Here is a 13,773-nt window from a genome sequence, read left to right on the forward strand (position 1 = left end):
CCAAGTCATAAGCATTTGCTATTTTTCCAATTTGGCAGGTAGTATTAAAAAGTATTCTAAAAAAACCTCTCAAATTTCAGGTTACGTTTCGAATAATTGTTTGTTTAATCAATTATAGGTTCTATCATTATAGATTCTATCAGAAATCATCAAATAGATCATCATATCTTCTGCCTGCCCTTATTTGCATTTTCCCATATTTATAACTCTTTTAAATTCACGAACACTACATGTTAAATAAATTAAAAAAAATAATAAACACATGTTTAATGAACAATTTCCTCAACTTGACAAAAATGTTAAGTAGTTCGTGGCGGGAGTTCCAATGATTGAAGGCTTCCTTGCAACATTTCTAATACTCTAGTCATTGACGGTCGATCTAATGGATTGGTTTGAATGCACCAAAGGCTCACTGCAATCAATTTCCTTGTTATTTCTGCTTCCTCTTCTGTTATTTCTTCATTAATATTCAAGTTTGTAGACTGATCAAGATGCTTGTAAATCCATGACAGAAAATATATTTCACTAGTTTGGGATGCTTCAACATTAACATTTTTTCTACCTCCGACCATTTCAAGCACCATCATTCCATAACTATAGACATCAAATTTATGAGAAATTCCTCCTAGATTTTGAAAAAACACTTCTGGAGCAATATATCTCGCAGTTCCTCTAGCACCTATCATTGATACAATACTCTTGTTTTTTTCACATAATTTCGACAAGCCAAAATCGGAGATCTTGGGACAAAAATTCTCATCCAAAAGGATATTGTGAGGCTTTATGTCAAAGTGCAAGATCCTTGTGTTACAACTTGATGCAAGTACTCGAGTCCTCTAGTGATGCCGAGTGCAATGTCATACAAAGTTACCCATTCCAATTGACGACTTTGATTATCTGATCCTTGACCATAAATGAACTTGTCCAATGATCCTTTAAGCATGAATTCATAGATCAAAGCTCTCTTCAATCTTTCAAAGCAAAAACCAAGTAAAGTCACTATATTAACATGTGAAGTTCTGCTAATGCTAGCTACTTCATTCATAAAATCCTCTCCATTTCCCTTCATTTCACTTAAGAATTTAACCGCCACAAGATGACCATTAGGTAGTTTTCCTTTATATACACTTCCAAAACCTCCTTGACCTAATTTATTATTGAATTTATTCCTCATTTTCTTGATTTCTTCATAAGAGTATTGTTTTGGAGCAAAAAGACCAAACTTTGTGATGAATGCCTCAATCCTAGCATCGTCGTTTATCTTTCCTCGGAGATAATTCGATAATGATTTTCCTTTGAACCTTAGGACAATGAAGCAAACGGAAAAAACCAATACAATTCCAGCAACTGTTAATCCTGTTTATTAACACATATGTAATATTTAATTAAGTAAAAGAACGTAATGAATAAAATTATAGAAAAATGTTGAAGGAAACCCTTGAACTTCTGTTAGTTGTAACACATAAAGTATCATTGTTAATTTAAAACAAAAGCATTATAAGCACAAAGCATTCAGTGGCTTTGACATTCCCGCCTTAGCTAAAAGGTAAAATATTTATTTTAACCCGTTTTATTTGTGAGATATTTAATTTAATTAAGTCTCTTTTAAACTATTCTTTTTTCCTTTTTTTTTTTAACTTTGGTCTCCTAAACTTTTAAAATTTTATTTTGATTTGCTGGATTTACCCTGATTATAAGTTATAGAAAGAGTAAATATATATTTGTTTAAAACCAATTAAGTTATATCAATTAAAACCTACTTTAACCCTAAAAGTTTAATTGTAGTAAATAGTGAGTACATGAAAATATTACTTTGGATTAGACATGTTGATTTTGATTCCAAATTAAAAAAAAAATTATAGTAGCAACAAAACCACATATTAATACCCAATAAACCTCAACCTATAAGACATTATAGTAGTTGTGATCGTGTGTGAGTAGAAGATATATAATTAATTCAAACCACAAAAAAATGTTTCATACCTATTAAAATTGGAGCCAGCTTCAACTTGGATTTGGACCCACCTATTAAATACAATATACCACACATTGGTTACATACAATTTCAATCATTGAAATAATTTCAACAATTTTTTTGGGTTAAAACATTCACACAAAATTCATGTTATTAAAAACAGAAAATAAATAAATGCCATGTTGAATTTGTCAAATTATAATAAAACCAAATAATCTGGTACTGCAATGGGTGGACATAGTTGAAAAAGGAAGAAGTTTTTAATAATAATAATGATAATAATAATAATAATGTCATATGCTCCGTCAAATAGACACATGTTAGCATTAAAGACATCGTTGACTCCGCAATGGCTTCCTCTAAAATAACATTTCAACAAACCTCTCATCCATTATTTTTGAATGTAATCACCCATTCTACTTTAAAGAGTCATCTGCACAAACTTAAATGTGAATACTATTCTAATAAGAAGTCTATTTAGGCTTAACTATCTTATATTGATAGAGTCTCATGATACGTGTAACAGCACGTTTCTAGGTCAAATCGGAACAGTGGTTTCGGGACCACAATTTCGAAGTCAAAATATTTATTTTATTATTTTATTAAGGTTTACAGCATGATAGATTAATTACGTGAAAGTTTCGTTAAGAAATTTTACTGTTTAAATGCTTAATTAGATAAAAAGGACTAAATCGCGTAATGCATAAAATATGAGATCTATTAGTTAAATGATTCAAATAGCTATGAAATTTATATTAGAAGCCCTTAAGTTGATAATATACCCTTGTTAATGTTCGTGGACATTCATGTCCATGAATTACATGATATATGGATGATTTATTATAAGGTTATATTGGTAATTGGATTAATTAATAAAGTTTAATTTAATAAAACAAAATGCATTTTTATTCTTCATTCATCTTTTCAACCGAATCAAGGGCAAGGAATAACCATTTTTAAAGCTTCAAACATTCAGTCACTTTACCTTGAGCATATAAGTTCGTTTTGACTCAATTTTTAATGATTTTTACATTTTTGAGCTCGTTGCAGCTTAATCTAACTAGCTCGTACCTTAGATTTTGAAATGTATAAAGATTTTGAGATATGCCATTGTTGAATACTTAGGTATTTTGAAGTCTCTTCTTTGATTATTGATGGTTGTTAATAGATATACAAGTTTTATAAAGTGAATTTTGACAAAAATGAGCATATGGGATTAATTGAAAAAGATAGAAATATTGTGGTTAGAAATGTGAAATAAAATGAAAATATGGGTTGTTAAGAGGTTATATGAAATTTGGTTATACATGGGCTATGGGTAAATTGCATAAATTTGCCATTTTGTGTAAAAAAGGACTAAATTAAAAAATAGTTAAAAGTCAAGGGGTAAATTTGTAATTTAGCCAAAATGAATGTTTTAGACTAAATTGAATTGAATGAAAGTTTGAATGAGTTAATTTTAATATTATATAGATCAAGATAAGCAAATACCGGAATTAAATCGGGGGAAACGAAAGGTAGACGAGTAGACGACAGTTATAAGAGCAAATATGAGGTAAGTTCGTATAATTGGAATCGAACTTTTCTATAATTTATTTGTTGAAATGAATGTACATAATGAAAATATTTTAAAAATGAATGCATTGATATATATTGTATTCCTTATCGAGCTCCGTTTGAACTATTTGAATTCATTGGATACGAGTGACATGTTACTGGAATTATCGTAATGGTTGAGCTCCTGCATTTGTTGCGAACTCACCATAACTCGTATGAGCTTACTGTTTTAGCTCATTGGAGCTTATTGATTCAGCTCGAAAGACCTTATTATTTAGCTCAATAGAGCTTACTGTTTTTATCTCAATAGAGCTTACTGTTTATCAGCTCAGTAAGAGCTTACCGACCATGACTCGAAAGAGCATGTATGATGATGAATTGACGGAATATTAACATTGTTCACTCGATTATTCTTTGGAGTTCTAATAGGTTCAACGGGCTTAAATAATGTTATATGGACAAGTTATGGTCTATGTATTAGTTAAATAACTAACATGTGATGATTATGTATGATTAGGTGATGGTTAAATTGAATTGTTGGCATTTTATTATTGCTTTGATTACTTTAAATGGTAAGTTTAATTCTGAATTATACGGGCTTACTAAGATTAAAAGCTTACTCTGTTTCTATTTCTATGTCTTATAGAAGTTCGTTAGCCCGCTCGTTCTGGACAAGTCGGATTTGCACGTTACACTATCCAAATTTCCGTTTGGTATTTTGAACTTATGAACTTATATAAATATGGCATGTATAGGCTAGTTTGATAGTAATAGTTATGTTTTGATATCATGGTTTGAGAATGAATTTGTATATAAGTTAACCATGTGATTTGTCTTATTTGGTACCATGTTTTGGTTGTTTATATATATGTGTTTGAATATGGTAGGTTTTGGTACGGTAATGCTTGAATGAAATTATGCAAAATAAGTCTTAATATATGGATGTTACATGAATGAATTGTATATGTAGCTATATAGGTATATGGACATGTAAATGGTAAGTTTGGATATGGCTTATAATGTGTATTGGATTGGTTAATTTGGTTGCCAATTGAGTTGCTTAATTGTGGTTAAATATGATTGTAAATGCTCATGTTTTAGGGTGGCAAATTTGGCTTTTTAAATGACTTATTTTTGTCCACACGGGAAGAGACACAGACATGTGTCTTAGCTGTGTGCGACACACGATCACGTTACACGGCCGTGTGTTCCCTAGGGTACCCTACAATTGTAAGTCAGGCTTGAGCACGGCCAATACGCACGGGCGTGTGGCTAGCCTTGTGATCCAAGTCAGTTTCGACCACGTCCAATGCACACGGGCGTGTCTTATGGCCATGTGAACAAGTCAGTATGTATGCCCTGTTTTGCCACGGCTTAGACACACGGACATGTCTAATGCCGTGTGAGGCACACGGCTTGTTGACACGAGTGTGTGACCCTTGAAAAGTTTAAAATTTTCTAAGTTTCTGAAACGTTTACATGTTATCAATTTAGTCCCAGATGCATGATTAATACTTTGTATGATTAAATTAAGTACATTTTTAATGTGAAATAATGGTTATTGAAATGAGAGATAATTGTTAAATGAATGTTTTGAATTGAGTTATAGGTTTAGTAATGCCTCTTAACCTATCCAGGCGATGGTTACGGATTAGGGGTGTTACAATACGTGCCTATGATTATCTATTATGCATTTAATAGGATCAAATGTATATCCTGACATGTCATACTTGCGGATAAAGGGACCTATTCTATAAGTACCCTTTGAAACAACAAATAAAAGATCGAATTTTTAGCATTTTAAGGTTATTCTCTATATTCATCTATTTGATCAACCTGTCCCCTTGTTCTTGTTCCAACTCTTGACCTTTATAGGTTAATTGATCTCCATTGCACCACTTTATCTCCTTCTTATTCGCTCTCGTCTTCATCTCTTGTGTATTTGTTGGTGAAGAAGTTTTTTAATTTTACAAGTAGGATAAAAAATCGCCATGTATAGCTCATCTAGTTTTTAATTTTTTAAATACTAATTAAGGACAAAAGATAATTTCTTTTGTTTGTAGAGTTAAAAAATCACCATAAATATACCAAATAATAATGCTATTAATAAACTCTTTTTGGTTCCACTCTTCTAAAAAAACCTATAGAAAAAACAATTACTTCAATGCTTTCAACCATTATTTATTACTATTGTAAAATAATTAATTAAATTAATTAATTTTTTATATTAGTAGACATTGATTGAATAATTGATTAGTCAATAATTTTACATGGTAAAATAACTCGAATCCATCAAGTTTCACCCTCACCTCATAGGAGCAGGTTTGAAAGCAAGTTTTATCCCGTCTAAAAAAGTTTACTAAAATATCTATATTGTTAATTTTATAACTATTTTTAATATATATATATATAAATACTACTATTTAAATTTCTTATTAACTTTGTATTACTTGGCATCAACTCAATATTAATGACGCCATTATAATAAGTAGTTAAATTAAAGTTAATATTGTAATTTTGTATACATTGTATATTGTATGTGCTATTATTATTTAGTTTCAAATTATATGTTTAATTATTTCTTATATATTATTTTTAATTAAAAGTTTTTTCATTTTTGAGATTTTAAAACATTTCAACTATTATATATAATAATTAATTTTTTAAAATTTTTATAAGAATTTATAATAAGTAATTCATTTAATTTTGTAAAAATTATGTAATATTTCATATTAGATAAACAAAATTGTTTAATTGCATAAATGGAAAGTATATACATACATTTGGTAATATTGTTGTTTTTGGTATATGTTAGAGATGGTGGGAGATGGGATTGATGGTATTCGTTAGGATCCGATAAACTCTCAAATCCTGATGAACAGTAGCAGAATGTTTGATTGTTTGACTCGTTAAAACCACAGCCTCCACCGGAAGCATTGCACTTTTGGCAGGCTTCCATATCCTCCTCTCATTGCACCTCGAATCCTGTTTCCAGTGCTTCTTCCAAATCCAAGGTTTTATTTCAAAATCTTTCCCAGGAAGATTGAAGAACAGGAACTCTAACATTAACTGAACATTCATCTCGATAGATATTATCTGTAGTTATAGAAACATTGTTGTAATTTGAAGAATTGCAAGGGAATATTCCAAGACTCGATGAAGGTTGGCAATCATAAAACAGAGATTAGTATTCCCAGAACCGAGAACAAATGGCTTAGAATTCAGGACCGAATTTTGAATTGGAATTTGAGGACGAAAAGAACCATTGTTGATGAAGTCCTCCCTCGCAATCCTTAGAATCCAGCTTTCATGATGAATATCCAACACCATATACTTAATACCAACAATTTCAATCTTAGCAGTATTAGTAAAATCGTCACAGCGAAGCTCTAAATTAGGATGTCCGCATTCTGGATCTCGATCACCTCCGGAGAAAGGATATCCAATGGAGATATCCCCATATTTGAACACTGCATCACGACACTTCTCGTACAGTTGACTAGGACTGGGTGATGAAACAAGAAACGCAAGATTAAACAAAACAGAAGAAGAGGTAGAAAGAAATATAATCCATTTTCTTTTTCAAAAATTTTCAGAGAAGAGATATAAGAAAGGGTTGATTGCTAATGTCACCTATTGTGGTGACATCAACAATCACCACAGCCTTGAGATTGTCGGTTCGTATAAGACTTAATGTTGAAATCGATATGTATTTATTACCTACGTTAGGATCGTCTGCTTGTATAAGGCTTTTGGTTATAGCAATCTAAGTTGCTCCCGTAGCTTACACATAAATGTCACAGTACCTCCTATAGAAACCAATCTTATCCACCACCCTGTTATTAGGACCATGACCGCACTCTGCCCCACCGTTGATTATGTTAGTGATGACTCCATAGCCAGGGAGCCAACCTGCATCCCTTTCTGCAATAGACGGTGTCCATTTCCCGTCAATTACTTTATGGCTTGATGGTTTGTTTCCTTGTGGGGTCATCCAAAACTAAATGGCCGTCTTGAAGGATATAGTCGAGTTCGTGGCTACGAGGTCTGGATTATTTATTAGGTTTGTGAAAAATAAAATAAAATAAAATAAACACACAGATTTTATGTGAAAACCAATTCGGGAAAAAACCATAGACAGAGGAGAAGAAAATTTACTATGTCGAATTCGAATAATTACAAGAGGAATAGACTATGTCTATTTATAGGCTTGTAAAGCCATATTCTAGTAAGACTGAAACCCCTTATTCTAATCAATATCAAATAGATTGAATTTAATAAGGTTTAAAAAACCTTATTCTAAAATAAAATAAAGAAGTATAACTCTATATGAATTCTTCTTTTATTTTATTTTACCACTGTATTTTATTTAAATAAGGATTCGGGTCACTTAATTTTAACAATCTCCACCTTGACACGAATTCTCAATGAACAAGTTCTTCATCGCGAATTCTCAACAACAAGTTTTCCACTTCTTCCATAAAACCCCTTAAGGGTTTAACCTCAACAATGAACACCAACCAAGTCTAAGCAATGCTCAAACTTGGTTATAGGAAGTGACTTAGTCATCATATCTGCAAGATTTTCATGAGTACTAATTTTGCTCACAACAATATCACAAATAAAATGATATCTAACATCAATGTGTTTTGTTCTCTCATGAAACATTTGATCTTTGTTAAGAAAGATGGCACTCTGACTGTCACAAAATACTGTGCTGATTTGAAGGTCTTCATTGAGTTCACTAAAGAGTCCCTTCAACCAAATACCTTCTTTACAAGCCTCAGTAATCGCTATGTACTCAGCTTTAGTGGTAGACAAAGCGACTATAGTTTGCAAAGTGGCTTTCCAACTAATTTCACAACCTCCAATTGTAAAGACATAACCTGTGAGAGATCTTTTTCTATCAAGGTCTCCAGCAAAATTAGCATCAACATACCCAATTACTCCATCTCTAGTTCTTCCAAACTGTAAGCAAACATCAGTAGTACCTCGTAAATATCTTAAAATTCACTGAACTGCTTTCCAATGTTCTTTACCAGGATTCGCCATATATCTACTAACTGCACTAACTGCATATGATAAATCTGGACCTGAACAAACCATAGCATACATGAGAGATCCCACTGCACTAGAGTATGGAACACGTGACATGTACTCAATTTTATCATCTAATTGTGGAGACAAAGCCGATGAAAGTCTAAAATGGGCTGCTAAAGGAGTACTAACAGGCTTAGCACTCTACATACTGCAAAGAACTTTCTCAATGTACCCCTTCTGACTTAGGTACAATTTATTTACTTTTCTATCTCTAAGAATCTCCATACCAAGTATCTTCTTTGCTGGTCCTAAATCTTTCATCTCAAATTCTTCACTTAGTTGGGCTTTGACCTTTCTTATCTCTCCTTTATCTTTTGCTGCTATCAACATGTCATCAACATAAAGAGGTAGATACACAAAAGAACCATCACTGTTTTTCTTAAAGTAAACACAACTGTCAAAACTACTTCTTTTAAAATCATGAGAAGTCATAAAGGAATCAAACCTCTTGTACCACTGTCTTGGTGACTGTTTCAAACCGTAAAGGGACTTTTTCAGCAAGCAAATATAGTCATCTTTTTCTGAGACTGTAAAACCCTCTGGTTGTTGCATGTAAATATCCTCCTCAAGTTCTCCATGCAAAAATACAGTTTTTACATCTATCTGCTCAAGCTCCAAATCATGCATGGCCATAATACCAAGCAAAGCTTGAATTGAACTATGCTTAACAACTGGGGAGAACACATCTGTGAAGTCCACTCCTGGAATTTGACTGTAACCCTTTGCAACAAGCCTTGCCTTATATCTAGGTGCTTCAACTCCTAGAGTCCCTTCTTTCTTTTTAAACACCCATTTACAACGAATAGTCTTTTACTTTTAGGAAGTTTCACAATATCCCATATTTTGTTTTTGTGGAGTGATTCCATCTCTTCTTACATAGCAAACATCCATTTTTCTGAGTCTTCACAACTAACCACCTCAGAATAATTAGATGGCTCTTGACACGTATCTATATCTTCAGCCACATTTAAAGTATAAGTAACTAGATCAGCCTCAGCATACTTCTTTGGAGGTTTAATTTCTCTTCTAGTTCTGTTTTTAGCGATAGAGTATTGCGGTGAAGAAGCAACTCTATTCTCAATTTTTGTACTGGCTTGAGGAGTAGAATTTGTATTAATCTGATGCTGCACCTGCCTTTGATTTTCTTTATTGGAAGAGTCTTTAAGAGATAAGTTAGGTAGCATAGTAGTTTCATCAAAAACAACATCTCTGCTAATCACAACTTTTTTATTTTCAGGACACCATAACTTATACCCTTTTACACCAGCTTTATAACCAAGAAAAATACATTTAATGGATCTCGGTTCCAATTTTGTATTATCAACATGAGCATACGCAGGAAAAATACATTTAATGGATCTCGGTTCCAATTTTCTATTATCAACATGAGCATACGCAGGACACCCAAAAATCTTTAAATCAAAATAATTAGCAGGATTACCAGACCATACCTCTTATGGAGTCTTTTTCTTAATGGCAAAGGATGGGGATCGGTTGATAAAAAAAATGCAGTAGAAGCTACTTCGGCCCAAAACGACTTTGGTAAGTTGGCATTTGACAACATACATCGAACCTTCTCCATGATCGTTTTATTCATTCGTTCTGTAACGCCATTTTGCTGTGGAGTATGGTGAACTGTCAAGTGTCTCACAATCCCTTCTGACTTACACAATCTATTAAACTCATCAGAATAGAACTCTAAGCCATTATCTGTGTGGAGGTATTTTATTTGTTTTCCCTTCTGTTTTTCAATCATAATTTTCCAAGACTTAAATGCAGAAAACACATTATTTTTCTGCTTCAAGAAGAACGCCCAAACTTTTCTGGAAAAATCATCAATAAATGTTAGCATATAATTAGCTCTATCTCTCGAAGGCACTTTAAATGGCCCCCATAGATCAGAATGAATATACTCCAACGTTCCCTTCGTGTTAGGATTCCTCTGATGAATCGAACTCTTTTTTGCTTCCTAAAAACACAGTGCTCACAAAAATTCAGTTTGCAAATTCCTTGCCCATCAAGAAGTCCTCTTTTGCTCAATTCTGCCATGTCATTCTCACTCATATGCCGTAGGCGCATATGCCAAATTTTAGTAATATCATCATCTGACAAGGAAGAGGAAGCGACAACTGCATCACCAGTAACAGTAGAACCCTGCAAAACATATAACTTGGCAATCTTTCTCTGCTCTTTCATCACAACAAGGGAACCTTTGGAAATATTTAAAACTCCACTTTCAGCTATGTATCTGTACCCTTTTGAATCAAATTTCTTTTCAATTCTAGAACATGTCGTACGTCACTAAGTGTTCTGACAACTCCATCAAACATCTTAAATTTAATTGTTCCAACACCTGCGATTTTACACAAAGCATTATTTCCCGTCAAAACAACACCTTCAGACACTGTTTGGTAAGTTGTAAACCAATCCCGATTGGGACTTATGTGGAAGGTGCAGCCTGAATCAAGTATCCACTCCTCGTTTACTTTAGAATCATTGACAGAAGCGACTAGAAGTTCATAATCGCTCTAGTCTTCTACAATATCAACTTCACCAAAATTTTCTAGTTGTTTTCCCTTTTGATTCGTAGCCTCCCTTTTAATCTTATTCTGTAGCTTATAACATTCAGATTTAATGTGCCCTTTCTTCTTACAGAAGTTGCAAGTTTTACCTCTATTTGAAGACTTTGATCTACCCTTAGATTTACCGCAAGGATTCCGTTCATGTGTCCTTCCACGATTATCATCAGCATTCCGATCTTGTCTCTCACGAACAATGAGACCCTCTCTCTGAGAGTTGGGTTTAACCACAAGATGCTTCATATTATCAGACGAGGTCAAAGAATCATAAACCTCATCAACTGTGAGAGACTCACAGCTATATAAAATCGTGTCTCTAATGGTTGAATAAGACGGGGGCAACGAAAAAAGTAGAATCAACCCTAGATCTTTCTTATCATACTGAATCTCCATGGCCTCCAAGTTTGAGAGAATTTCTTTAAACACTGTTAATTGTTCGTGTATAGACACACCTTCCTCCAAACGATGAGCATAAAGACACTGCTTCATATGCAACTTGCTTGTTAGAGTTTTCGACATATATATTTGTCTTAGCCTCTTTCATAATGTAGCGACGCTCTTCTCTTTCATCACATCCTGTAAAATTTCGTTAGACAAATGCAGATGTAATTGTGTTAATGCCTTTTGATCCTTACGCTTCTTCTCTTCATCTGTTAATGTCGAAGGCATCTTATCTATCCTTAGCAGGGCATTCTCCAGATCCATCTGCGCAAGAACTGCTTGCATCTTAATCTGTCATAATGCAAATCTGGTGTTGCGATCTAACAGCGGAATTTCATACTTCAAAGACGCCATTACCGTGATTGAGATGAACAACCCGGAAGCTCTGATACTAATTTGTGAAAAATAAAATAAAATAAAATAAACACACAGATTTTACGTGGAAACCCTTTCGAGAAAAACCACGGGCGGAGGAGAAGAAAATTCACTATGTCGAATTCAAATGATTACAAGAGGAATAGACTTTGTTTATTTATAGGCTTGTAAAGCCATATTCTAGTAAGACTGAAACACTTTATTCTAATCAATATCAAATAGATGGAATTTAATAAGGTTTAAAAAACCTTATTCTAAAATAAAATAGAAGAAGTGTAATTCTATATAGATTCTTCTTTTATTTTATTTTACCACTGTATTTTATTTAAATAAGAATTCGGATCACTTAATTCTAACAAGGTCTACTCCAATATCTCTTCCAGCTAGCCCATAGTTGAAGTTGCTGAGGAAATCAAATCGTGAAAGTTGTGTTGAGTCAGTTAACAACATCATGAACTAGTACTTCATTAGTTGAGAGACTGATAAACTTACTAAGCCAATTGGAAGGGTCTTCGTCCATAATACAATCTACCAAGAGGACATGACCAGACGCCAGGACTACAATATGCTTCGAGGTTGTTTTGTTCCCTTATATAGCAATATCCCCATGCATATGGGCCATCTGGTGCACTTGGCCATCCTCCTCTTGTTTCATGAGAGGTTTGAGCCAAAAAAGCTGCGAGTTCCCTCTTTCTGGTTGTAAGATTTTCGATTGTGCCGAATCCATTAAAAGACTGAGCAGCGACAATGAAAGAACTATAAGTGTAAAAACTATTGCCAGGACAACGTGAATCATTTTAATATTTAAGCATCTGATTAAAGAGGTGTTGAGTGAAAATGCTGCCAACATCATTGCTACTACATTGGCTCTGGTAGCCAGATCCGTAGTAGTCAGACGTGCTGCCACACATTCCATATTTACTGCAACACTGTCTATTTGGACATAGAGCACCTCCTGCTTGTTTTCCGCACGCTTCTACTGCAAGAACATTGCTAGACTACTTAGCGTCAAAGAGCATACAACTTTTTCGTATCCATTGATACTTGGTGTGGGTTTTCAGATTTGGATTGAACAAGTACTAGAGGGTGTATATCCATTTAATGTATAAATTTTGTAATTTCATGAATTAGACTTTCCAGCTGAATTAGAAATTAAAATGAAGAAAAGGTTTCAACTCCCAAATCTATCCAATCTGATCTGTGGACAAATATGATTATTTTATTTCATCATTCAGTCCACTAAAATAATTTTGTGATTAGATTTTCAAAATAGATTTGACAAAATAACATAGAAAAGTAATGCTAATTTTGGCGAAATTACTCCTTTAATTTTTTTATTAATTTTGTCACTGTTATTAGAAAAATTATTAATATTTTTTCACCTAACATCTAAGATATTCTGTTGAAAAAATTACAAAATAAAAAAAAATTCTTTTAATTCTTTTAAAAATTACAAAATTTTAAGTTAATCATTTAACCCATTAACCCGACTTAGTGTGAAAGAAAATTGAAGCTTGCATCAATGGGTACCTCTGAATCTGCCCTATTAGGTTCTTCATCGGCAAGTTTTTTATTTTCTCGACAGATTTCAAAGCTTTTATTCAGCTGGATTTTGTTTATAGATTTAATTTCTGTTAAAATTGACTATTTTTATTATTATTGAAGTTAAAAATTTTTAAAAACCCCCCATTGAAGTTCAACAAATACCCCTTTCAAATTAGCGAATTCAATGAAATGAGAAAAAAA

General features: G+C 33.0%; 2 protein-coding genes and 1 pseudogene across 2 annotated transcripts; all 3 read right to left on the reverse strand.

Annotated features, from left to right (window-relative positions):
- Window positions 1-276: 276 nt before the first annotated feature.
- On the reverse strand, window positions 277-6,613 carry LOC107911016 (PR5-like receptor kinase). Its single transcript, XM_041082039.1, has 3 exons — window positions 6,439-6,613; window positions 872-1,356; window positions 277-836 (listed from the first exon to the last, which is right to left on the reverse strand). Exons 1-3 carry the CDS (start codon window positions 6,611-6,613, stop codon window positions 300-302), a joined length of 1,197 nt encoding a protein of 398 aa, XP_040937973.1. The 3' UTR covers window positions 277-299.
- LOC121203410 (LEAF RUST 10 DISEASE-RESISTANCE LOCUS RECEPTOR-LIKE PROTEIN KINASE-like 2.3) lies at window positions 6,336-7,114 on the reverse strand (the record flags this gene model as incomplete). The annotated part of the gene is made up of 1 exon (XM_041082040.1): window positions 6,336-7,114. A coding segment is annotated over one exon (480 nt), but the record flags the coding sequence as incomplete, so codon positions are not given.
- A 143-nt stretch (window positions 7,115-7,257) lies between these two features.
- LOC107911017 (endochitinase-like) lies at window positions 7,258-13,125 on the reverse strand (annotated as a pseudogene).
- Window positions 13,126-13,773: the final 648 nt, after the last annotated feature.

This window comes from Gossypium hirsutum, chromosome A11 (assembly GCF_007990345.1).
Source record: "Gossypium hirsutum isolate 1008001.06 chromosome A11, Gossypium_hirsutum_v2.1, whole genome shotgun sequence".
Taxonomy (NCBI): domain Eukaryota; kingdom Viridiplantae; phylum Streptophyta; class Magnoliopsida; order Malvales; family Malvaceae; genus Gossypium; species Gossypium hirsutum.

Bases quoted from the DNA above. Each gene is read 5' to 3' on its own strand.
- LOC107911016 (XM_041082039.1), bottom strand. From the start codon at position 6,613: ATGAATGTTCAGTTAATGTTAGAGTTCCTGTTCTTCAATCTTCCTGGG. The intron at 1,357-6,438 runs GTCAAACAATCA...GTTAATAAACAG, and splicing joins GGAGGCTGTGGTTTTAACGA to GATTAACAGTTGCTGGAATT. The intron at 837-871 runs GTAACTTTGTAT...CGGCATCACTAG, and splicing joins AAAGTCGTCAATTGGAATGG to AGGACTCGAGTACTTGCATC.